At 41.6% G+C, this 25,330-nt stretch overlaps 1 protein-coding gene across 1 annotated transcript in view; it reads left to right on the top strand.

Annotated features, from left to right (window-relative positions):
• Nucleotides 1-25,330, top strand: part of WDR70 (WD repeat domain 70) — a 118,225-nt gene that overhangs the window by 79,086 nt on the left and 13,809 nt on the right. The window contains exons 11-13 of the mRNA XM_081881496.1: nucleotides 3,784-3,883; nucleotides 8,578-8,662; nucleotides 10,815-10,953. Coding sequence (XP_081737622.1) covers nucleotides 3,784-3,883; nucleotides 8,578-8,662; nucleotides 10,815-10,953 — 324 coding nt within the window. The remainder of the gene's footprint in view (nucleotides 1-3,783; nucleotides 3,884-8,577; nucleotides 8,663-10,814; nucleotides 10,954-25,330) is intronic.

The following is a 25,330-nucleotide window of genomic DNA, read 5'->3' as shown; positions in this document are numbered from 1 at the left end:
CTTGGTCCCAGCTCCTGCCAACCTAGCAGTTCGAAAGCACGCCCCTCCCAAAAAGTGCAAGTAGATAAATAGGTACCACTCCAGCGGGAAGGTAAACGGCGTTTCCATGCAGTGCTCTGGTTTCGCCAGAAGCGGCTTAGTCATACTGGCCACATGACCCGGAAAAACTGTCTGCAAACAAATGCCAGCTCCCTCAGCCTGTAAATCAAGATGAGCGCCGCAACCCCAGAGTTGTCTGTGACTTGACTTAACTGTCAGGGGTCCTTTACCTTTACCTTAAAAGGACCAGCACATCTAACACGTCCCTCTCAGTTTTGTGAGAAAGGTTCGGCTGAGAGGCAATGAGCTTCTTGGCTGAGTGGGACTTTGAGTCCAGTACTCTAACTAATACACTACACTGGCTGTCAGTATGATGAGTAAAGCTATGTATGATTTTATATATGATGTGATACTATATGATGACATCCGAGGTTTTTTATATTGTAAACTTTTTCCAAAATAATCTTTTGAAAATAGTAGTGTCCTAGAACTGATAGATGGAATGTGGGTGGCGCTGTGGGTTAAACCACAGAGCCTAGGACTTGCCGATCGGAAGGTCAGCAGTTCGAATCCCCACGACAGGGTGAGCTCCCATTGCTCGGTCCCTGCTCCTGCCAACCTAGCAGTTCGAAAGCACGTCAAAGTGCAAGTAGATAAATAGGTACCGCTCCGGCAGGAAGGTAAACGGCATTTCCGTGCGCTGCTCTGGTTTGCCAGAAGCGGCTTAGTCATGCTGGCCACATGACCTGGAAGCTGTACGCCGGCTCCCTCGGCCAATAAAGCAAGATGAGCGTTGCAACCCCAGAGTCAGCCATGACTGGACCTAATGGTCAGGGGTCCCTTTACCTTAGAACTGATAGATAAGGGTCTTGCTAGAGAAGTAATTGCTTTTGCTATAAAATGAATTATTTCTGAATGCTCATATTCTAGTTACTCATCAAACTACAGTAGCAGAAACAAAACTCTTCCTTGTGTAACTATTCCTTCATGTGCCCCCCTTTTGCTAAATATAACAAAGCATTTCTCCCCACGATGTTGCTACTACATGAAGCTTGCTTTTCAGCAGATGTTGATTCTAGGCAGAGAGGTGGAAGGGACAGAGTGTTTTCCAGCTGTCTTTTATTTAACATATGACTTGTAGTGATGCTACACAGACTGAAACCAGATAGAACTCTTTCTAGAAGCAAGTTATTCTTTCCCTTAGATACAGAGTTAAATGTAGTGCTGTATGTAATCCATGTATGTATAGCCCATGTATGCTTAAATGCAGCATGGACTTAGGCTCATGACATTAGGCCCCTAATTCGCCAAGGCTGGCAGACATAGGAGCCAGGTCCTTGGACCAGTAGGAAGGAAGGAAGAATGTGAAATTCTGATTGGAGAACTGAGCTGTAGGTGAAGCCAGGAGTGGGGAACCTCACTAATGTGGCCATCCAGACTTCTCTACCTGGCTCTCGGAACTCTTTCAAGGCCACACCCCCTCTTCCCAGGCCACACCCCTTACTGGCATGGCTTTCCATCTTCCTTGAGTTTTTTGGCCTGGCTAGAATATGTCCTTGAACTCTGCTAATGCCTCTCGCTGGTCTGGATGGAGGTCAGAGAAGGACCTGTGAGTTTGTGTAGAAACTAATTTACTGTAAAAGGTAAAAATTACATTCATCACTCCACCTATTTTTGCACGTGGCCTTCAGAAGATTGTCCCACCCTGCCTTAAGCCTAAGGGAAGCCTCCTCATAAACAGCAAGCCAGCCAAATTCTTAAAGAGAGCAGAAATAACTGTATTTTGCTGCCAAGTAGAAATGAGAATATAACCATTTCTTCACTCTCTGGATTTTGATTCAGTGGAGCAGATTCTCCTCATCACTGGATAGGACAATGGACTTGCCAAATTTGCTGCATATAGTATGTGGTAAGCTAATCTGAACTTGCCCAGTGGCGCAATGCCCATGAGAAGCATTTTATATAAAGTATTTAAACCACAGTATATCAAAGGACTGGATTTCCATAATAATGGCCAAGCAAAAGGTTAAACTGGGGATTAAAAGCATAATTTAGAGAGGGAATGGTGAGAACTTGCTACTTTTATGTGTGCGGACATTTTTCATGTAGAGTGCAAAAATAAAGGCAGGCCAGTTGAACACTTTCCAGAAACTCTATTTTTTATTAATGATATTTATTGTTTCATGTTGGCCAATTAGCATTATCATTTTTTAGAGATACAGACGCTTTACGAGACATCCAAATATTTTACATAGGATTTCATTTTTTAAAAAACTGCACAGATGATATTTCACCCGGCTGTTTGGAGACCATTTTCCCATAAAATAGTTTTGGCTGCTTAACTATCAATAGTCAGCCATATTTTTTCTTTGATATGAATTTACAAATATTGCAAAATGGTGGACTTTTGGGGGCAGTAATATATTTTCTCTTGTCTCTTTTACAGATAACTTGCTTCTCAGCTGGTAATTTTCTATATCAGGGTAGTCAACATGGCATTCTCCCGATGTTTCTTGACTACAATGCCCATCACCCCTGACTATTGACCATTCTAGCAGAGTGTGATGGGAGTTGTAGTCAAGCAACATATTGAGGGCACCACATTGACTACCTCTGCTCCTTTGCAGCTTCACCCATTACACAATGATAACTAATGACACTCATTCATTTTAATTTATCGTATTTCTATCCCACACAGTGCAGCCTATATGGGCCTGTCTCAAGTTCTCCCAGCAGCATATGAGATAATTTGGGCTTCCATGTGGCCAAGATTTAAACCATGGTTTGAAGTTAACTGAAAGTTGTAACGTATTCCAAAGCTGTTAACCATGGTTTTCCAGTTTAGATGAGATGGGAAACTACAGTTAATGGAAGACTTTTTAAGTTTGCTTGCTCCCACTGCGAATGAAGCATGTGCAGCCAAAAAACCTATCAAGAATAAGCCAAGATATCATCATCTTAACTCTCTTAATAACTCAATTTAAGTGTTTGGGATTATTCTTAGATAAAAATTCAGAGACCTTTCTAAATGAGAGGTCTGGTAAAAATGAGTTTCTAAATGAATAGTTCACCTTTTAATTAGTATGAGACTTATTGTTTGAAATATATTTTAGTACTGCTTAGGAGAACATCATTTTTCAAGACAAAGGAAGTATTCCCAAAGTTGCATACTGCTGAAGCCAAATGGCATTCAAACTCAAGAATATTTGTTCTAAATCTTTAACCCAGGCTTTTTGGCAGGTCTTGGTTTGGCATGTGAATTTCCCCCGTCTTTTGCTGCTTTCAAGATACATCCAAAAAGACAGATGATATATTTTGTAATCTTAAATCTTATAAACCTGGTGTAGGAAGGATGAGAATACTGTCTCTTGATTAAAAAAAAGAAGTATTTTTGTATCTTAGTCATGCATACTTGCCTTTAACTCACATAAAAGGGAGTGATATCCAGGTATTAATATCACTTGGTTGCATTACTTTTTTCTGGACTGTAAAGCTAAATAATTGGAAATGTTACAACTTCTTCCCACCCCAAATATACTAAAAGTACATAAAAGGTGTTGGACAAGTATTGATGGACATCAGCTGTAGCTCTGTTCCCCCGTCTCACCCAAGATTTTTACATTGCTTGGCTGTTTTTTTTAATCCAGCAAATGCAATAAAGGGCATTTGATGTTCTGAAGGAACCAGGTGTGTACAATCTAAAAGTAGCAAAGCTTTTTAATATTTTATTTTCTTCACAAACAGGTTCATACCAAGTTCCACTGCAGGCAGGCACATGCTCCAGGCAGTGACACTTCATGCTTGACATTTTCCTATGATGGTACAGTTCTTGCCAGTCGCGGAGGTAAGTGAACATATTTCCTTCCATGTGTGCTGCTGAATACAAATGAGGCTAAAGTTTGTGCTTAACTCGTGCAGCAGAACTTGGTGCTGCTTGCAGATTTTGGTGGAGTCTTATCCACCATTTCTTATTCATTTGTCTTTTTCCCCTGGGCCCGGTCCTCACAACTATCAAGAGGGAGAGCACAAGGCCGGTGCGCCATCTCCTCAATCTTATCACTGTTTGCATGCTAAGAAAGGGCAGGTAACTGTGCAGAAACAGTAAAGTGGTGGTAGAGGAGGTCCAGGGGTCATCAGTGAGACCTCTTGTCAGGTGCCAGCATGGTTGCTTGAGAGCAAACAGGCAAGACTCCCACCAGTCTTTTCCAGGCTTTATTATATGCACGAAACATTTACAGTGCAGAACGTCTCAAGTCCATGTCTGCTCAGTCGATAGCAGAATCTGGGAGTGGGCGGTCCTTAAACTTTCCCCAGCATAGCAGTCTTTTGACCCCCATCCTACGCCTCCCCTCTCTGTGTGTAAACTGACTGCGCAGAGAGGTCGTGGGCAAAGGGGGACCTGCCTCCCCCTCGCTTTGCTCAGGCTCGGCGTTGCAGCTCTCTCTAGCATCCTCCTAGCCCTGCATCCCTTCCCCACTGGAGGCTTGGCTTCCCTCCTCTCCGGAGGAAGAGCTGCTTCGCACGATCTTCGGAGGCTCCCTGTAACACAACTGCTCTTCCACCTCTTGCCTCTGAGCTGATGGCAGTTCCCTGACATCGCTGCAGTTGTTGTTTAGTCGTGTCCAACTCTTTGTGACCCCATGGACCAGAGCACGCCAGGCACTCCTGTCTTCCACTGCCTCCCACAGTTTGGTCAAACTCATGCTGGTAGCTTCGAGAACACTATCCAACCATCTCGTCCTCTGTCGTCCCCTTCTCCTTGTGCCCTCCATCTTTCCCAACACCAGGGTCTTTTCCAGGGAGCCTTCTCTTCTCATGAGGTGGCCAAAGTATTGGAGCCTCAGCTTCACAATCTGTCCTTCCAGTGAGCACTCAGGGCTGATTTCCTTCAGAATGGATAGGTTTGATCTTCTTGCAGTCCATGGGACTCTCAAGAGTCTCCTCCAGCACCATAATTCAAAAGCTTCGATTCTTTGGTGATCAGCCTTCTTTATGGTCCAGCTTTCACTTGCATACAGGGAAAACCATAGCTTTTACTGTACGGACCTTTGTTGGCAAGGTGATGTCTCTACTTTTTAAGATGCTTAAAAAGTACCTGTGGCCTTAAAAAGTACCTTTGGCCCTTAACAGATACCAAAGCAAGCTGATGTTGGGCCTGGCAGGACATGTTACCAGAAACACAGGGTACAACCAAAACAAAAGACCCATGTTAAGTTCCTCCTTCCCCACGCTTGCAACTTGAAATTCATGTCCAGATGGCATTATGATGAACCTTTCCCCAGCAGCACTGGTGTTGTCTGGTGTCAGGACGTGAGCAAAGTTTAACTACTTGTTACAGAGTGAGGTATGGCAGACCACACCAGGTTGCCATTTTCAGCAGCAACCCCGTGTCTCTGATTACACACACTTCAGTTGTGCAACAGGGTAGAACAGTAAGACGTGCTCATAATTCATCTTGAAGGTAGTGTGTGCCGAATTAATTTACTTCCGCGGATGTCCTGTCAAATTTTGCATTTATAGTTTCTAAAGAATTGTGACTGTTTTATTTCACCTCTGTTGATTCCCGCCCCGCTCCAAACCCCCATGCTGCAACCCTCAACCATCGCCAGAAGGCCGTAGGTAGCCAGGTGGCTGTTCATAAATAAATTAGGATCTAACCCAGATGCTTTGCTTTGATTTAAAATCATTTTGAAATTGGGTGTTTAGTGTGCAGGTTCAAAAGCTGCTTTTAAAAATCACGCTGCCTCAGATAGGTAAGCGTAATTGTAGGTCATTTTTAATACGTACTAAAAAAAAAGTGAGAGCGCATTTGTGCTTTTGGTAATGTAAGTATTTCTCTGGACCTTTACCAGCAAAAGCAGATGTGTATTCAGCAGTCAGTCTTAGATTAGCGCACCTGCCCAAATGCAAGGGATCAAAGAGGAGATTATGTTTGGGGGAATAGGAACTTGCAGTGAAACCCTGATTATATTCCTTGGTCTGCGATGCAGTTTGCCTGTCGGATATGAGAGAACTGAGACAGGGCTCAGCTGCAGACACAAGGGAGAAGGAACAACAGAAGAATTGCTTATGAATGTTCCCAGTTTCATTACCATTGAGAGTATGCTTGTAACTTGACAGAAATGCAAGAAAGTGATGTCTAAAGATCCACTTCTGACCCTGAGAATAGGTCTTAGAAAGCATCTTTGGATATGTTTTTTGTAGCACAGTAATAAAAGATGATTCAGTAATGAATTAGTAGCTTGATCATAAAAGCGAGGCTGGATTAATTGTGAGGTGTCCTATCTTCTTGCTGACATGATAAAAATTTACAAAGTTTACATGTCTTGTCGCTTTACATTAAAAGTATCATGTATCATGTATCTTGGCCATAGCCCTGGCTGGTAGTTTTTACTATTTATTAATTTAGAGCGTTTGTATCCCACTCTTCTGCCAAAATGGCTCCTGGAGTAGTTTACCCGCAATCAACAAAGTATACAGTTTGATGTGATGCAGAACAAAGAAGCTTTTCCTAACATATTTGTTAAACGTTAGTAACAACCGTCCCATAAGTCCTCCAGAGAGACGATTGTGTCAAGGTTTAGTCTGTCAAGGCCAAAGAACCCTTGATTGCAGTTTGTTACTCTGAGAAGCATATTTGAACAGTTGCCAGATAGGCTGTTGTTCTGCAAACATTTTTTTTAAGCTGAATTACTTAGCTTTTATGTTGCAATGTGGGATGCAGTTAGAAATTGTAACCCGAATTGTTATTAGGATTGTATCTTAAGACATAAGTTACATGCTGTCATACTGTCATACTCAGTTGCTTGGTCAGTAAGAGGATTTGTCATGTCCTTGCCTCGCATGTAGAGCCTTTCTTCCTTAGTCTGCATTCCCTCGCCCCGCTCATGGGCTCTGGGATCTCAGAATCAATATTTTTTCCACGAACTGCCAGATCGGGACAAGCTCTGAGGGCACTGTAGGGCCTCTGCTAGCAAGAAAACCTGGCTAGAGCAATGACTCGGCTGTCCTGGATTTAGGATTGCTACTGATTGAGGTAGAGTCCCACTGTACAGTTATGTGCCCTTAATAGCTGTGTCCCCAACCTATTCTTGGGAAACCCCCCAAAGTGACACTTTTTGTCTGGAGTCAAGAGGGTAAAGGTAAAGGACCCCTGGACGCTTAAGTCCAGGCAAAGGCGAGTATGGGGTTGCGGCGCTCATCTCGCTTTCAGGCCGAGGGAGCCGACGTTTGTCCACAGACAGTTTTCCGGGTCATTTCGACTGTATGACTAAACCGCTACTGGTGCACGGAGGACCGTGACGAGTGCCAGAGCGCACAGAAACACTGTTTACCTTCCTGTCGCAGCGGTACCTATTTATCTACTAGCACTGGTGTGCTTTCAAACTGTTAGGTTGGCAGAAGCTGTGACAGAGCTCACCCTGTCATGCATATTCAAACCGCTGACCTTCCGATTGGCAAACCCAAGCGGCTCAGTGGTTTAGAGCACAGTGCGACCCGCGACCCTGGTGAGGGTAATGCCTGCTTTATGAAGGGAAGCAGCTTCCCTTAAGCAATTGTCCACCACAGTGATGGGATCATTCTCCTACCCACCCTTCTCTACCCACCCTTTCAGATATTTGATGCTTAATTCATTTAGCTTTTTTAAAAAAGTTTTTGTTTCTATATGCCTCCTGAAAATATAGTAAGTTCACCAGCAATTCAAAATTTCCATGTACTCCTATCAGAGTTCCTGTCAGTCTTCCATTGTGTCATTAGCCAGGGGACCTCAGAATTAATGGCACTGAAGAACTGCCCAGCAGAATAGAGAATTTGGAGAGGGTCTATGACTTGGTTCAGACATAATGGGAAACCATGGTTTTCCCATTATAAGTAAAAATTCTAGTCTGCTTCTTTCATTTTTAAACTAATTACAGTCTCTTGAGATGTCTGAAGTCAAAACTGCAGGTTCTTTAAGAACAAACCAGGCTCTGAAACTATGGTTTGAACCTGCTATTTTTCTCATCAACCATTGTTTAAACAAACCACCAGGAAATCTTTAAATCTTTCACTTTAAATTTAATTTTAAAGTGAAAGCAGACACATTCAGTCACCTAATCACAGATACGAAAGAGGAGGGGCAGAGAAGTTCTAGAACCCACAGCTCTCTATGACTTGAACTTGCAACAGGAAGCTGTGGTTTCCCAGTATGCCTGGACTGACACATATCCCAGTGTGGAGAGCAAGAAATCAGAAATACTTTTGGCTGAAAAGAATTCAAACTTCCTCACTTGCCTTGAACAAATAAATGTCTGTTATTTGGCAATTTTTGATAAATTGATTTTAAAAAATGTTTTGCTTTTACTGATCTCTCTTTCTCTCTTTGCTGAGGGTATTGGGAAATAAAGAATGCCATTCCTCTAAAAGTTTGGGAGAAAACCAATACAAATATTGGTGGGGCAGGGGCAGTTTCTACATTGGCCTTTGTAATATTATAGTAAAGGAATAGAGTGTTTTTCTTCATCGTTGCTTATTAAGCCTTCATTTTATATTTCATAGGTGATGATACTTTAAAAACGTGGGACATCAGGAAGTTTAAAACACCTCTGAATTCAGTTGTTGGTCTACCTAGCTTCTTCCCAATGTAAGTACCTTTTTGATTTAAGATACAAGGAACTACATGCTGGTGTCAGTGAAGATTGATTCAGTGAGGTACAGCTTCTTGTTGAACCAATCTTGTTGAATAGATTCTACTCACCATGTGCCCAGCTCACCAAAAAAACTTGAGTAGTAACTTGTGATAGTGACCACGTTTTGAACCATCACAAGGCTTGTCCAACATGTGTAAATCCAGTTAGGAAGGGCAATTTATGTTGGCAGGTTTAAAAGGGGGCACTACTACTACTTAGAATGTCTGACATTTTGTCTAGACCTCCGACTGATGGTGCCCAGAAATGTTAAGGATTTGGCCTTTGATTTCCCCCTTGCTCTTATTTCTAATACTGATGCCATGTTCTGTTAATTGTTTGTGCCTGAGATAGTGGACTTCTCCTTCCTCTCCCCAATGTCCTCTTAATCTACTCTAGAAATTAATCCAGAGAATCTGTCCTGCTGAACAGATTTTGCTCCTCTTGCTGATATTCACCTCTTAATTTATTAAGTTCTACTGTCGTGGTTACTCAGTGGTATGACATATATGTCATGGAACTAGCTCCCTTGTAATTCTGGGTTTGTTGGGGTTGGGATACATTTGTCCGTGTAAAAGTGCATGATATTATTAAAAACATTAGCAGGGTTGACATAAACATGAGCAGTAAGAAATTTAAAGGAATTTTAAAGGATAATTTTGTAAAAAATAATAATTGGATGTGCAGTATGAATACAATAGAAAAATAAGAAACCGCAGAAAGGGAGGGGGGAAGTAGTAGAAAACATTATATGTTTTGTGTAGATTTATATTCATTGCTAAAGGTTGTAAAATGGGAAAACTTAAAATTATATATGTGTTTGTGCATGATACAGTGGTACCTTGGTTCTCAAACTTAATCTGTTCCAGATGTCCGTTCCAGAACCAAAGCATTCCAAAACCAAGGCACGCTTCCCCATAGAAAGTAATGCAAAATTGATTAATCCGCTCCAGACTTTTAAAAACAACCCCTAAAACCGCAAGTTAACATGAATTTTACTAACGAGAACAGTGATCCATAAAATGAAAGCAATAAACAATGTACTGCGGTCACACAATCAATCATTATCAGTCAATCAGTAGATGAACTGGGTTCCACACAGTCACAAAAACAAAACAAAAAAGCCGCAAAAACTAAAAAGCAAAATAAATAGCAAAAACAGACAGACCTCAGCGTAACACTCAAAACGGAAGCGTGGCACTCAAAACGGAGCACGTTTGGCTTCTGAAAAAAGTTTGCAAACCAGAAGACTTACTGCTGGGTTTGCAGTGTTTGGGTTCCAAGTTGTTTGAGTACCAAGGCATTTGAGAACCAAGGTACCACTGTATTAGGTCCAGTGTAGACCCACCTCTCACTCCCTCCAAAGCTGACCTGCAAGTTAAGAAACAGCCTCAGGAGTCTTTCCTCTCCTTTTCCCTTGTTGATCTTAACTATGGTTTGCCATTTTACTTGCATCCTGGGTTCAAAATCTGTGCTACATCTTTAAAGCCAACTAGACAAGGGAATTGACATTGGGAGAGGAAGACTGGCTTCCAGCTTGCATTTTTCAGGAAGTCAGAATTACATCTCCACAGTACACTAGGGTTACTGTGCTAGAGCTCTTTAAGCTTGTAATACAAATTGATTTTCGCATGCTGTTTTTGCTCCCTGCTTTAGCTCATGTTCACCACTTATCTCAAAGTCTGAGATTAATTTTGAAGAATGTAAAAAGAAAGCACTATTTAGTCTTGAGAGTGGACTTTGACATTTTGGAGCATTTGTTCCTTGCTTTGAGAGAAGAGAAGGGAAACAATATTGGAAAATACCCCTGTTTACAAGTTCACATTGTTATGTAAAATGGATGGGTATGATGTTGAAAATGGATATTTTGACCTACTTATTCAGATTTTGAAATTTTCTGATTGTTGTACGCTAGACCTTACCCCCTTTCCAGTGCTGAAATCTTTTCGAGACATCTCATTCTGTTGGTTTTGCCAATTTTGCATATTGGAACACAGCTGTGATTTTAGTTGTCATACATAATTAAGGGTTTGCCACAGAGTTTGACATAATACATAAATAAGATTTCAAGGAAACCAATTCATCTGTTCTATACTTTATTTTCAACAGGACCGACTGCTGTTTCAGCCCAGATGATAAACTACTTGTTACTGGTACTTCTGTTAAGAAAGGAGTTGGAAATGGAAAACTTCTCTTTTTTGAGCGTGAGACATTTAAGAAAGTGTATGAGATAGATGTCACAGATGCGGTAAGCCAGAGTTCAGTGTATTACTTGATTTGTTGCTTTTATTCATACATGAAAAAGGATTATGTTGTCACTTTGGTATGTATAATTATAATTGATGTTGTTTTTAGCATATAGGCATATAATTAAATGCATGGTTGAGATTCTGTAAGAGCAGGATACCCTAGAGTATACAGTGGTACCTCGGGTTACAAACGCTTCGGGTTACAGACGCTACAAGTTACAGACTCCACTAACCCAGAAATAGTACCTGGGGTTAAGAACTTTGCTTCAGGATGAGAACAGAAATCGTGCGGCGGCAGCAGGAGGCCCCATTAGCTAAAGTGGTACCTCAGGTTAAGAACAGTTTCAGGTTAAGAACGGACCTCCAGAACAAATTAAGTTCTTAACCCGAGATACCACTGTACCATGCTAGTTTTGGTAACTGCATAGTCTCTTACGATAAAAAAAATTAACAATAATAAATGATTTCAGTAAGATAAGCAACAGGCACAATACCTGAGTCCCACAAATAGTGGGCAATCATGGGACTTCAGAGGGCTCTTGCTCTTTTGTAAACTAGATCACATTAGCAGGCATATATGTGTGTTTGGGTGCATAAGTACAGTTACTCAAATTCAGCATTTTACATTTATTCTTGTCCTGCTTGCCTCGCACTGCACCGTAGGATTGTACAAGTGCAGAATTGTATATCATACTGCATTTACAATAATTTTTCAAACTGTCCCTCTTTGCTGGTGCCTTTGAGCAGAGGGGCAACTGATTAAATAAATAAGTTAAGAAAGCCAAATTGTGCTTGGATGATTATAATGGTGGTGATTATAAATCTAGCTTTATATAAAGAGATGAAGGAATATCCTGGATTTAAATTACAGAACAGTTCCTTTAGCAGTTGGTATGAACAATTTCTAAACCCCACACTCATTTCTACCTCCATAATCAGATCGGTTAGTGACATGAGAGGGTTTTTTCCCCACCCTTGCCTACCAATATATGTTGCCCTATTCACTGGACTAAGTTATTTTGTAGACACCTTAATGCTATGTACCTTGTTTTCCCCTCTTCTTTATTTGTGATAATTTCTGAATTGTGGAATTTGTATTCTTGGGGCACTCTACCTGGGAACCAAGGGACTTGTTGGGGGTAGCTAGAAGGTTGAATTCTATACCCATTCAGTACCTTTCAGTCATGTAATTTGATATGATGTTGATATATTTAGAAAACAAACAAAATGCAAACGTTCCTCACTAGCCAAGGGCCATACATAGCTCTTCAGGCTTCCACAATAACTTAATAACTAAAGTAGAATTAAGATTTAGTGCAAGAGAAGGGAGGGCAGGAGAATGCCAGTGAACTGAACATTTAATCTATGAGCAAAACAGCAGGGCTTATTAAATTAAATGATAAACCATCCTAATGAGTTCAGCACATGAAATGGGATGCAAGAGAACATTATTGTGTCACATTCAAACATTATAGGAAATACTCTTTGAACAGCTGTTTAGTTTTACCCTATCAGACTGGGGAGAGGGGGGTGGGTCCAGACAATATAGATAATTTTAAAATGCTTAAAGGCAGTAAACTTAATCTTTAAAACTGCTTGGTAAATAGCCAGTAGATTTTGGCCTGAAAATGAACCTGATGTTTAATAGAAGCTTAATGGCTACTTTAAATGCTTGACCAAAGTGATGTCTAGCATTCCTTTCTGTCATACCAAGCAAGCCTTTGTTCACCTCTTTTCTTTTTTAAAGGTTTTTTTTTGGGGGGGGAGTACATTATTATTCCAGGCTTCTGTTGTTTTCTTTGTATGGGCTAGCTTGAGTGCTTGCAGGCCTATCCACAAGGCACTTTGCCAGTGCAGTCTATTCTGAAGTGAATAGGGCATGAACAAAGCTAAGCCAAACCATGGCATATTATGAATGAGCAAACATGCAGGCTTCCGTAGAGAAGATGACAGCCGCTTTGCTGCTCCTCTGGTCCTGTTGCTGCTGTGTGCTAAGCCATGGCTTGACTTCACAGTACAGTGGCACCTCGGGTTAAGTACTTAATTCGTACTTAACCTGAAACTGTTCTTAACCTGAGGCACCACTTTAGCTAATGGCGCTTCCCGCTGCTGCTGCCACACCGCTGGAGCACAATTTCTGTTCTCATCCTGAAGCAAAGTTCTTAACCTGAAGCTATATTTCTGGGTTAGCAGAGTCTGTAACCTGAAGTGTATGTAACCTGAAGCATATGTAACCCAAGGTACCACTGTATGTCTGATCTTGGGTTCATGGTCTGCCTCACTCCAGACAAACTATGAGCTATAGCCAATGTTTGTTCTATGACTTACCATGTCTGTCGCTTGAACACCATCGTCATTGCATGACTGTGGTACAAATTCATAGTACTACTTGTAAGAAATGGCAAAAACTTGGTAAGCTGCCTTATATCAAGTCATGCCGCTGATAATAAGCTTTTATAGAGGATATTCTCATCTGTACCAAATAAGGTAACGTTTGTTTCCTAGCTCTTTTATTAGTTCGAAATACTTACAGGCCAGGGCTCAGCCTCAGTTTTGAAGACAGTTTGCAATGTACAGTGGTACCTCAGGTTAAGTACTTAATTCGTTCCGGAGGTCCGTACTTAACCTGAAACTGTTCTTAACTTGAAGCACCACTTTAGCTAATGGGGCCTCCTGCTGCTGCTGTGCCGCCGGAGCACGATTTCTGTTCTTATCCTGAAGCAAAGTTCTTAACCTGAAGCACTATTTCTGGGTTAGCGGAGTCTGTAACCTGAAACGTATGTAACCTGAAACGTATGTAACCTGAAGCGTATGTAACCTGAGGTACCACTGTATAGTAAAAACCCATACAAGATGTTATCTCCTAAAACCAGAGTAATAAAAGCAGCAGCAGCAAGAACAACTGTTTGAAATTGCACTTAAAACCAGAAAAAGACACACTTAAAATGTCCTAAGCTCCAGTAAAAGGTGGCATAGATAAATGCTCTGAGATCTTTCTCTGCATGCCACCTCCAAGGGAGGTTGGAAGTGAAAGATCAGGCCTTTTCTGTGTGTCCCCCTTTCTTTGAAATTCCCTCCCCAAGGAGGCCTGCTTGGTGCCAACTTTGTCATTGTTTTGATGCCAAGCAAAGCTGGTTTCCCCCCACCCCCAGCCGCGATCAGTTGTTTGTGTTGTTTTGGTGTTCCATCTAAGATGGGGCTGGGGTGGTTATGTTATGGTACTGTATTATTGAATATGTTTTCAGCATGTGTATGTGGTGTTCCTCTGTTTTTACTTTGTGTAAATCCCAGTGCAAAAAATCCTGAAGGGAAGTGATACATAAATTTAATAAACTTAACCTCTGAGGAAGATCTTAATTAATCAGGCAGATAAAATTCAAGGATGTAACATTTCTTCAAACAGATACTTGATGAAGCATATATACATATATTTATTTCATAAAAATTATATATCGCTTGATTGTAGAAAACCTCAAAGCAGTTTACAAAAGATTAAGATCAAGAAAATTCACAACCATACAGTACTTTATAACATTCAAAAGTTAAAATACTAAAACAAATTAAAATTACCTCAACTTTTCTTGTAGGCATATAAGTTCATTATATAAGACCTACAGTTCCCAATGTTGCTGAATGCAATTAAAATGTTCCCCATATTGTTGGTCCTAAGAGTTCGAAGGATAGTGTGTTTTACAAAAAAATTCCTAAGACAGATACGCTGGTGTTTTTTCCTAGCCATTGAGCATCTTAAAGCTGGTGAGAGTATGTTCACAGCATTGTGGATAACTTTTCAACTCCCACCTTATTTATTGTAGTTGGCTAATTGCATAGGATGGGCTCCAAAGGAGCTTCACACTTGAGTTATTTGGTTTGTCCATTTCTAGGCAAAGGTTTAGCATAATATTTTAATGTGCAGACAGTCTGTCTATTCCACAGGGGTAATAATGGACATTCCTACTCATCTCAATGGACTAGTCATGCATTTTGGGAACAGAATGATGGTGGTATATTTTTTCCAGCCTTACGCTACAAGTATTTTAAAACGAATCCATTTAAAATAAATTATTTTACAATCTTGGAAGCTTTGTATGCCAATGGGAGTTGGAAGAGTGACTGAAAAAAATAGTTTCTAGCCAGCTTTAGGACAGATAACAGCAGCATTGAAATGTTAGTTGTATGAAGTACAGAACGTTAAAGTGCTGTTAGTTAAATTAATTATTCTTGTGCACATCTGTTTGATTTAAAGCTATTGTCTACTCTGGAAGCAGTGCTGTTAACCACGTAAGAGCAATTACTGTCCCTTACAAGATAATGTAAAACACGGATGGCATGCTGCGGCCAGTTGGATTAGGGCGCCCATCATGCCTGACCTTTGGCCTTGTGGGTGGGGCTGGTTGGAGCTGCAGTCCATCAACTGGAGGGCCCCAAGGCCACCATTGCTGATGTAAAAGGTGCTGTTGAGAGGTCTTATTGGCTGACTGGAGAGACCAGCTGGTTCGTAATTGCTAATGTATATGGCCCATGTCACTGTGGTGTCCGGCCATGCCATTTTAGGCACTTAAGATATCTGCTTTCTCGTTGCTGACTACGTCAGACTCAGCAGCACAACTGCCACAGTTTGGAAGTAAAGACAACCAGGGCGAAGGTATTGCTTGTAACTCGGCACCCTAGCACAATATTATTGTTGTTGTTGTTGTTGTTAAAATTTATTTATACATACATACATGGGGACACGGGTGGCGCGGTGGGTTAAACCACAGAGCCTAGGACTTGCTGATCAGAAGGTTGGCGGTTCGAATCCCCGCAATGGGGTGAGCTCCTGCTACTGGGTCCCTGCTCTTGCCAACCTAGCAGTTCGAAAGCACGTCAAAGTGCAAGTAGATAAATAGGTACCACTCCGGCGGGAAGGTAAATGGCGTTTCTGTGCGCTGCTCTGGTTCGCCAGAAGTGGCTTAGTCATGCTGGCCACATGACCCGGAAGCTGTACGCTGGCTCCCCTTTATCCTTTACATACATGCATACATACATACCCCACCCATCTGGCTGGGTTTCCCCAGCCACTCTGGACAGTTCCCAACAGTGGTACCTCGTGTCACGTACCGTCCCCCTTACGAATGCTTCAGATTATGAGTAAATGCTCCCAGTTGCGAAGTTTGCCCTGGGATGTGAGCGGAAGTCGCACGCCGGCAGCAGCGGGAAGCGCCATTAGCGCCTCATGTTACGAGCAGTTTCGGGCTACAAATGGACCTCCGGAACGGATTAAGTTCGTAACCGGAGGTACCACTGTATTATTAATAATAATAAAGCAATAAAACATCAAACTTCCCTAAACAGGGCTGCCTTCAGATGTCTTCTAAGAGTCAGTTAGTTGTTTATTTCCTTGACGTCTGATGGGAGGGTGTTCCCATGTTCTTTTTTTTTTTTTTTTAGGTTGCTTTTTTAAATAATATTTATTAAGGGTTTTTTGATTACAATATAAAAAGGCAAGCAAAAATATTACATATCATAACATATTTTCTTATCTCCTTTGGACTTCCTCACATCTTCCGCTCCTGCGTTCCAAATTATAAAAATTAAACCAGCAATTTATCACCTTATCTCCATCCTTACTATCTAATTTTCCAATGTTATATCTCAAATTTTAGATACATTTATTTCACTCCTTAAAAAATTAAACTTAGCCTAATAATTATCTAAAAATTTGTTTTTTCTTGAATTTGACTTATCTTCATAGTTCACTTCATCTGTTTCAATGGTGCCAAGTTGTTTATAATCAAGCATCCTGCTTAACATTCATACATTTTACAATATTTTTGCAAGTAAATCTTAAATTTTTTCCAGTCTTCTTCTACCGTCTCCTCTCCCAGGTCTCGGATTCTGCCAGTCATCTCATCCAGTTCCATGTAGTCTATCAGTTGCATCTGCCATTCTTCCAGTGTGGGTAGATCTTGGGTTTTCCAATGCTTAGCGACAAGTATCCTTGCTGCTGTTGTTGCATACATAAAAAATGTTCGGTCCTTCTTTAGCACCCCTTGGCCGACAATACCCAAAAGGAAGGCCTCTGGTTTCTTAGGGAAGGTATACTTAAATACCTTTTTCAGCTCATTATATATCATTTCCCAGAAAGCCTTCACTCTAGGGCAAGTCCACCAAAGGTGAAAGAACGTTCCTTCATTTTCCTTACATTTCCAACATTTGTTATCAGACAAGTGGTATATTTTTGCAAGTTTGACTGGGGTCATGTACCATCTATATATCATTTTCATTACATTTTCTTTCAAAGCATTACATGCAGTGAAATTCAGCCCAGTAGTCCACAACCTTTTCCAGTCCTCAAACATAATATTATACCCAATGTCCTGTGCCCACTTTATCATAGCCGATTTAACCGTTTCATCTTGTGTGTTCCATTTTAACAGCAAGTTATACATTCTTGAAAGTACCTTAGTCTTAGGCACTAACAATTCCGTTTCTAACTTGGGTGTTCCCATGTTCTTGGGAGCTGTAAACACGGACACACAGTTGACTTGAATGGGGAGTGAATGAGGGAGAGGGTTGGATCTTAGAGGAGCCCAAGCCACAAATGTGTCAGTTGCACACTAGAAGAAGCTCACATTTTCTGCTGGAAGAAATTCTACTCTATCCAGAAGAGAAAGAGTTAAGGGCAGGGGGAACAGTAGGGGTTCTAGGTGCCCGGAGAGAGGCTGCTGAGCCTTCCTCTGCAGCACAGGAAGGAATGAGACTTACTCCTATCTTCATGCAGAGCAGAGAAAGTTGTATAAATGAATATACCTGTCCTCTTCCTGAATTGCTCAAAGCACAATCCATGTGATTATCTCATTTTAAGCTCACTGCAAACCTGTGAGATAAGATGTTCTCACAGACAGAAGCTTCTCAAAGGCCTTGCAATGATCTTAATGGCTGATTGGGGACTTGAATCTAATTTTCCCAATTCTGGACGAAACTTTTTGGTCAGCTTACTACACTAGCTACAGGATTATGCCATGCCAGGGCCTAACTGGAATCTCATCTGTGTTACAGCATGTCTTAGCACCTTACAATGTTTTATTTGCTTTCATTCATAACTTGCCCATTCCACAGACATTTTTTAAAACCTGAATTTGTAGTATGTAAAAGTGAGGACTGAATACATGTTTCCTATCATAAAATTACTATGAAATGTTAGGTTCTTTCAGGTTTTTTCACCCCCTTGTAACCACTACAACAGTATTAAATAGTGAAATACTACCATACTGGTAGGCTTGCTTATGATTCTGATGCTGCAGTTTCTCTAAGGAGCATCAAATTCTGCGGCTAACATATGAAACGATTGTATGCAGTGTTAGTGAACATTCTAGTGCTCCTCAGACTTCCATAATCCATTGAGGCTCATTGTGCTCCCTGGAAGACTACTCCGGGAGGTTGAGGGATTTTCCTAAGCTCAAGGGACTGCAGTGGGCAGGAAAACACCAGCCCATCTTGGAACATGCCTAAGGTGTTTCCAGGCGTGCACAGGACTCTTGGATCCCTGCCTATAAAAACAGTGTTTAAATCTAGAGTTCATTTACTGTCCTCCTGTTCACCCAAGGAAAGTTCAACGTGTGTATATGTGTATGTGTATATATAAAGCAGAATGTCAATGCTTGATCATCGCTGTCAAAATGTCTCTTTACGTGTTCCGAGTCTTTGGCGCTTATCTCACTGCACGGGCAGCCAAGTGCAGCAAATCAGAACAGTCTTCTTCAAACAGGCCCCACCACATTGCCTCATCACCACTGAGGCAGAAAGCAAAATTGGCACTTGTGAGGCAAGCATGTAAAGCCGAAATGTTTTCTTAGCAGCAGTTGTTGCTGACAGTTTTATGTCTTTCCGATCCATGGTGGAGACCTAAACTAGACATCTTAAACCATCAAACCAGTGCCAGATAAGCCACAGTGCTAATGGGTTTTTCCTTTTAAGAAAAACAAATGACTTATCAAAGACAGTAGGTATAGCCTGTTTGGGATAGGTGGAGCAGTCAAATGTGACAAAGTTCTGTACTCCTAAACTTCAAAGAGCCCCACAAAGTTCAGGATTGTCATTAGGCTAAAGGTCTAGTGCTGCCTTCTCCTGACATCAGCATTCCTCCTTCCTTTGGTTTGGTCTGATCCCTGTTTTGTCTGGCAATGGCAGCTTGGGTGCTGGTTTTTTCAGATAGAGGAAGGCTTTTAGGTAGAGCTGGTGTGAAATGGAGACTAATAGTACAAGTTTTCCCACAAAATTGTCATCCTCTCACAGCATCTTAGCACTGTGTCCTCTCTGTGCTTGAAATGCAGGCTGATCCATACATAACACTAAGCCATGGTTTGCTTAACAGATCACCAGTTAACCATGAGCTGTCCACAGGCAATAAAAGAAACCATGGCGTCTTTCTTCTTAGTCTGGTTTCTTTTTCAGCTGTTCATGCCCTTGTAGTTTGAGTATCTGGGGTGGGGTGGCCCAACAAACCATGTTTAAGGAAGTCGCTGAGTCTGCATGTAAAACCAAACCATAGTAAAACAAACAAAAGTTTGTAACCCAATAAATAAACTATGGCTTCAGATCATGTTTTGTTGGCAGTGAAGATGCTGGACGAGGCACATAACACATTATATGCAAACCAGTCCCCTGAAATCTACAGAAAACTTAAAGGACGGAATTTGTGTACTGTTTGACATCTCTGCCAGAGAGCATAGGTGCTTGTGTTGCTGGCAAGCAGAACAAAATAAACACCTAATGCAAAGACTTTTTCATCTGGCTGGAAATGCTTCTTAAATTAAAAATGTATTCTGTTGTTTCCAACTGTATATGCATACATACCTCCACAAGTCAGCTATATTACTATCTTAAGGCTGCAATCCTATATCCACTTTTCAGGGTGTTCCCCACAGGACTTAATTCTGAGCAGATAAATATAGGATTGCTCTGTAAGAGTGGTATACTATTCCCACCCCCCTTTACTGATAAATCTTGCTATATTCCCATTTCAGTCCAAGTTTTCATAGTTATCTCCCACTCTCCTCTCTTTGGCTTGGTTGTCTTTCACCACTGGAACATTTCAGCCAATACTGACAGCAGGATGGAAGAGTGAGCAAATTTCATAATCCCTTTCCATCACATTTAGATTTTAAGGCCATCTGTAACGGAAAGGAGTCAAATAGAACAAACATGCTTTCTCCAAAATGCAGACTACTGCAGCTGAAAAAAAGCCTCAGGCCTTTGCTTCTTGGCTCATAGCCTAAGCCTAAGGCAAGTGTGGCTGTCATATGACATCACCAGTAGTTTTTTTTAATAAAAAACAACGTGTTTAGTATAGACTTTAGCCAAATGTGAATGGACATATTAAAAAAAAAAAAATCACTTCAAAGCCAGCTAATCCAACTTCTTTAAGCAGTTGACAAGTTCCGCATGTATGACTACAACTATTAGTTAAGTTTATAAATTCAGTTAATTCTCAACTTATTTCTCATTGTAGAGATTCAACAGATTATCCTCTTCCAAATTCTCGCTGTAGATTTTTTTTACCATGAGTAGTCTAGACTCTTGAGCTCTGCGTGATGTTTTCTTTTTAGGGTAGAGTTTGACACCAGATTCTCCCAGATGTCAGCCTTAAACAATACTGGGCTGGACAAACAAGCATAGCTGTCAACTTTCAGATTTGAAAATAAGGGATCAGCAGCCTCACTTGTCCCAGGGACAGTCTATGGGATATCTAACAATCTGGGATAGCAGTGGGAAGCAGTGGGAAATGGCACTGGAATAAGGGAATTTCCCGCAAAAAAAGGCAAGGTTGACAGCTATGCAGACAAGGAAAGAGAAAATGAGCACAAGACTAATTCCTGTAGTACCATTCTATATCCCCGTGTTAAATGTGAACTGATTCAGTGTCTTTTATTAAACCAATTTCTCTTTAAAATCAATGAAGCAAGTTTTTTCATTTAATGAAAACTGTCAGTTTTCACTCTTAAAATCATTTTTTCCTTCAATGCTAGGTGATGTTTAACAAACGTTCATGCCCCTGCTGTAGAACTATGAAGGGTTAGTAGTGCTCTGCAGATGTTGTAGGACTCTTTAACTCCCATAATTCCTGACTTTCCTAGCTGGGGTTGATCAGTGTTGGAGGCCAAGAATATCTGGAGGCATACCCGGGGGGGGGAGGGGGGAACCAATGGCAAGTTACAGTAGGTACTTTGACCTAGTTTTCACAAACAGGCAGAGATCGACCTGTGCATGGACTGTACCAATTCAGATTGGAAGTGGGACTTTGGTGATCAGCATGCACCTCCACTTTCTTCTCTCCACCTCCCCAAATAGCTGCATTTTGGAAACTGTGAAGATAGCTGGAAGACTTAGCAAAAGCCTTTTCCCCGACTTGCTGGTTTTCTGCATTCAGGGATTCAAAAAGAGAAGAGGAACATTGAAACATGTGGAATGGTACAATCCTCTGCCCATCTGTGAGAACTAAGCCTCTGTTAATTGCCAGTAGGAGTCAACTTACAAAAGTCCTTCTTGAGACAAGGCAGTAAAAGAGAGAACTATTCCCTTTGGGAATGTAATGATGAAGCATAAAAATGCCCTGCATTTTACAGGCTTGTCAGCCCAATAAAAGGTATCATCTTGCTTGTTTTACAAGCTTATCCTTCTGTGGGAGCAACGCATCTCTTGAGACCCTTTTATACAGTGAAGGCCAAACTATTTGGTATTTTAACACGGAGCCACTTTAGCATTCAAATAACTTAACTTCCACTGATGGGTGATGCTCACATGGGATGAAAATGCTACTGGACTATACATGAAGGAAGTTGCAAAAGTCAATACATGTGGGAGATTTTCAATTGGTTTTACCCTTCCAGCAGCAGCTCCCTGTATGTAATGTCCAGAAGGTCTTCTGGGGTTGCTTTTTGAAGGGTGCCAGGGGAATATTGCCAGATGGGGAAGATGCAGCCCTTTAGATCAGCTTTCTCCAAGCTGTGGTGCCTTTCAGATACTTTGGACTACAGCCCCATAAGCCCCAGCTAGCACAACTATGGCTTGGGTAGTAATAATAATAAATTTTATTTATACCCCCGCTCCCCGGCCAGAGCCGGGCTCAGGGCCAGTACTGAAAAGGCCCTGGCCCTAGTTGAGACCAATCTAACCACCTTGCGGCTTGGGACCTCCAAAATGTTGTCATTTGTGGGCCTTAAGGTCCTCTGCGGGGCATACCAGGAGAGGCGGTCCCATAGGTATGTGGTAGCAAGCTAATAGACACAAATGAGCACAGAACCTATGCTCTGTGGTAGCATATGATGCCTTTCTAAAACATGGCAGAAGAATCACAAAAATCCAGTACATTTTGCATAGAGAAGCATGTGCATATTGCTAGCATAGTGGGTTAGATCAGGTACAGTAGAGGTACAATATTTATTTCTCTTAAACAGCTGGGTAGTATTCAGAAACTAGCTAGCAAAGTGTTTGGGGTTGTTACTGGATTCCGCCATTGTTAAACTGGGAAACGCTTGTGGCTGGGGCTGCTTCAAGATGAAGGGTTAGCAGAATTGATACTGGCGCAACTGCCATTGTTGTAATAGCTACACACTCTGTCAGCAGTTAGTACCTCCTTCCTGCAAATTGGGGTGGAGAACCCTTTTCACCTGGAGGGCTGCATTTCCTTCTGGGCAACCATTCGAGGGCCACATGCTAATTGCAGTAGGCTAGTTTTGACACACACTTAACAGATTTCTCCCTGTCCTCCATCCACAGCAGCAAAAGACATTACCAAAGGGCAAATTATAGCCAGGCAAAACCACACAAAGCAAGGCCAGAGAAGGGTGTGGCCTGAGAGAGTTCTGAGGGCCAGAGAGAGATGCCTGGAGAGTCGTGCTTCGCCCCCAGCAATGAAGCTCCCTTTTGCTCCTTTTAGGAGCTGGAATTGTCCTCATTCACAATCCCCAGAATATTTTATAGTATTAGATCTATATTAGGAAACAGTCAATGCATGTATATTTGAAAGACAGCAGTAGTGTCTTATATATTATGAGAGGAAATGGTAAAAGAACGCTTTTAAACCACTGGAAAAGCACAGCAATAATCTGCTTTAAGGAAATCTGTAATAGCATTCTGACAATAGAATTTTACACTGCATCTTCAGGTATAGCTAATACTTACTGTTTCTGAGTTCCAAATTTGCAGAGCCTCAAACTAACGAGTGGGGCCAGAGGGTTAACCAAATGTTTTGCGCTGGTTTATGCAAAACACTATAAATCTTCCCCCAGTTGATTTTGTACAAGAAGGAAAATCTGATTGCAGAAGTGCCTCGGATCCTGTGACTTGCTTTTAATTACAGTGCTTACAATTCTGACTCAGCTCATTTGTCTCTTGGGTGCAGTTGAAATTCAAACATCAGCTGCCTCATTTGCAGCATTATTACAGAACTCCCAAGTAAAAAGGAAGTAAAGCATTTCACTCTTCCTAACACACTGCTATAGGCTTAAATGGAGTACAGATTCAAGACTGTAATTTATTTGTTGTTTAAATTTATGACTCGCTTCACATGAGACATCAGGAAGTGATTTACAGTATAATAATGTATGTAAAAAAGATGGATGGATGGGTGGGTAGGTAGGTAGGTAGATATTTAAAACAATTGCATACATTAAACTTTTTCTAGAAAACACTTAAAACATTTGGAAACAACAATACAGTGGTACCTTGGGTTAAGTACTTAATTCGTTCCGGACGTCCATTTTTAACCTGAAACTGTTCTTAACCTGAAGCACCACTTTAGCTAATGGGGCCTCCCGCTGCTGCCACGCGATTTCTGTTCTCATCCTGAAGCAAAGTTCTTAAACCAAGGTACTATTTCTGGGTTAGCGGAGTTTGTAACCTATAGCGTCTGTAACCTGAAGCGTATGTAACCCGAGGTACCACTGTAGCACATACATAAAATCAGTTTTAATCCAAAACAATATCCAGTTGGGATGGAGATTTTACCAGGTTAGTTGAAAGAGGAACATCTTTCGTATGCACCAAAAATACAACAGAGATCTCCAGGATGCCTTCTGTAGAACACGGTGATCTGTTTTGTCTGTAGGGACTAAGGCAATATTTCTCGTCACAAGCTATATGGGGCTTTATACAACATTACCAGCACTTGGAACCTAGCCTGGGACCTGATTGGCAGCCAGTGCAATTCTTTCAACCATTGCACAATACAGTGGCAACATTTCGCCCCAGTGAGCAGTCAGTTCACTACAGGGGCAGCCCCACTTACAGCACATTGGAGTAATCCAATGTGAAGGTTATCAGTCCATGGACAAGAGTGGTCAGGCTATTGCCATCCAGAAATGAGCATAGCAGTCTTACCAACTGAAGGCACTCCTGAGGTCATCTGGGCCTCTAGTCACAGAGATGGGTCCTGGTGCACTTCCAGACTACAAACCTGCTCCTTCAGGGGGAATACAACCCCACCGAAAGCAGGCAATTGGGCAACTGTCCAGTAAACAAACAGAAATGGGAGCTCTTTCTACCAGTTCCTGTTAATTCTCTTACCATAAGATGCCTCACTAAAATACATTGAATAACATCAATGAACTGACGACACCTAGCTCTGTGTTTTTAACTTTTTATGAAGTCCGGGAACACTGATCTGGTCTTGAACCTGTGCCTGGTAGCTGTATTTATCTGGAAGAGGGTGTTAAGGGAGGCTTTGCAGTGGTAGAAAAGGCTGGTCACTTCAAAGCAATTCTTAATCATAGGCAAACCAGGAAAGGGACCATTTGCAAGACTACAGTACAGTGGTACCTCGGGTTACATATGCTTCAGGTTACATACACTTCAGGTTACAGACTCCGCTAACCCAGAAATAGTACCTCGAGTTAAGAACTTTGCTTCAGGATGAGAACAGAAATCGTGCTCCGGCGGCACGGCATTAGCAGGAGGCCCCATTAGCTAAAGTGGTGCTTCAGGTTAAGAACAGTTTCAGGTTAAGAACAGACCTCCAGAACGAATTAAGTACTTAACCCGAGGTACTGCTGTACATATTAAGAAAAGGCACACTTTCCTTTTTTGCATTTCCTAATGTTCCATTTTATTTTATTAGCATATTTGGATCCCACACTTTCAGGCAGGAAGCGCTACATAGCTGAAATCCCAGTGCACATCTAAAGAAACAGCCACACATTGAACAACAGTGTTGTTCAATGAGTTGCAAGCAGAAGCAACCGTTTTAGGCTCAAGAGGTCCACAGTTTCTCTTGTTGTGCTTGCAGTGGAAAGTGTTCCACCAGCCTAAGCTTCCTCCTCGCTTTGGAGATGGAGAGGTGCAAGGATTGTGGAGGACATCAGAGTGGGTGGTGCAACTATGGGGATGATCCTTGCC

This window comes from Podarcis erhardii (assembly GCF_964252035.2).
Source record: "Podarcis erhardii genome assembly, chromosome: 11".
Classification (NCBI taxonomy): domain Eukaryota; kingdom Metazoa; phylum Chordata; class Lepidosauria; order Squamata; family Lacertidae; genus Podarcis; species Podarcis erhardii.
This window is presented reverse-complemented; position numbering and strand designations above follow the sequence as displayed.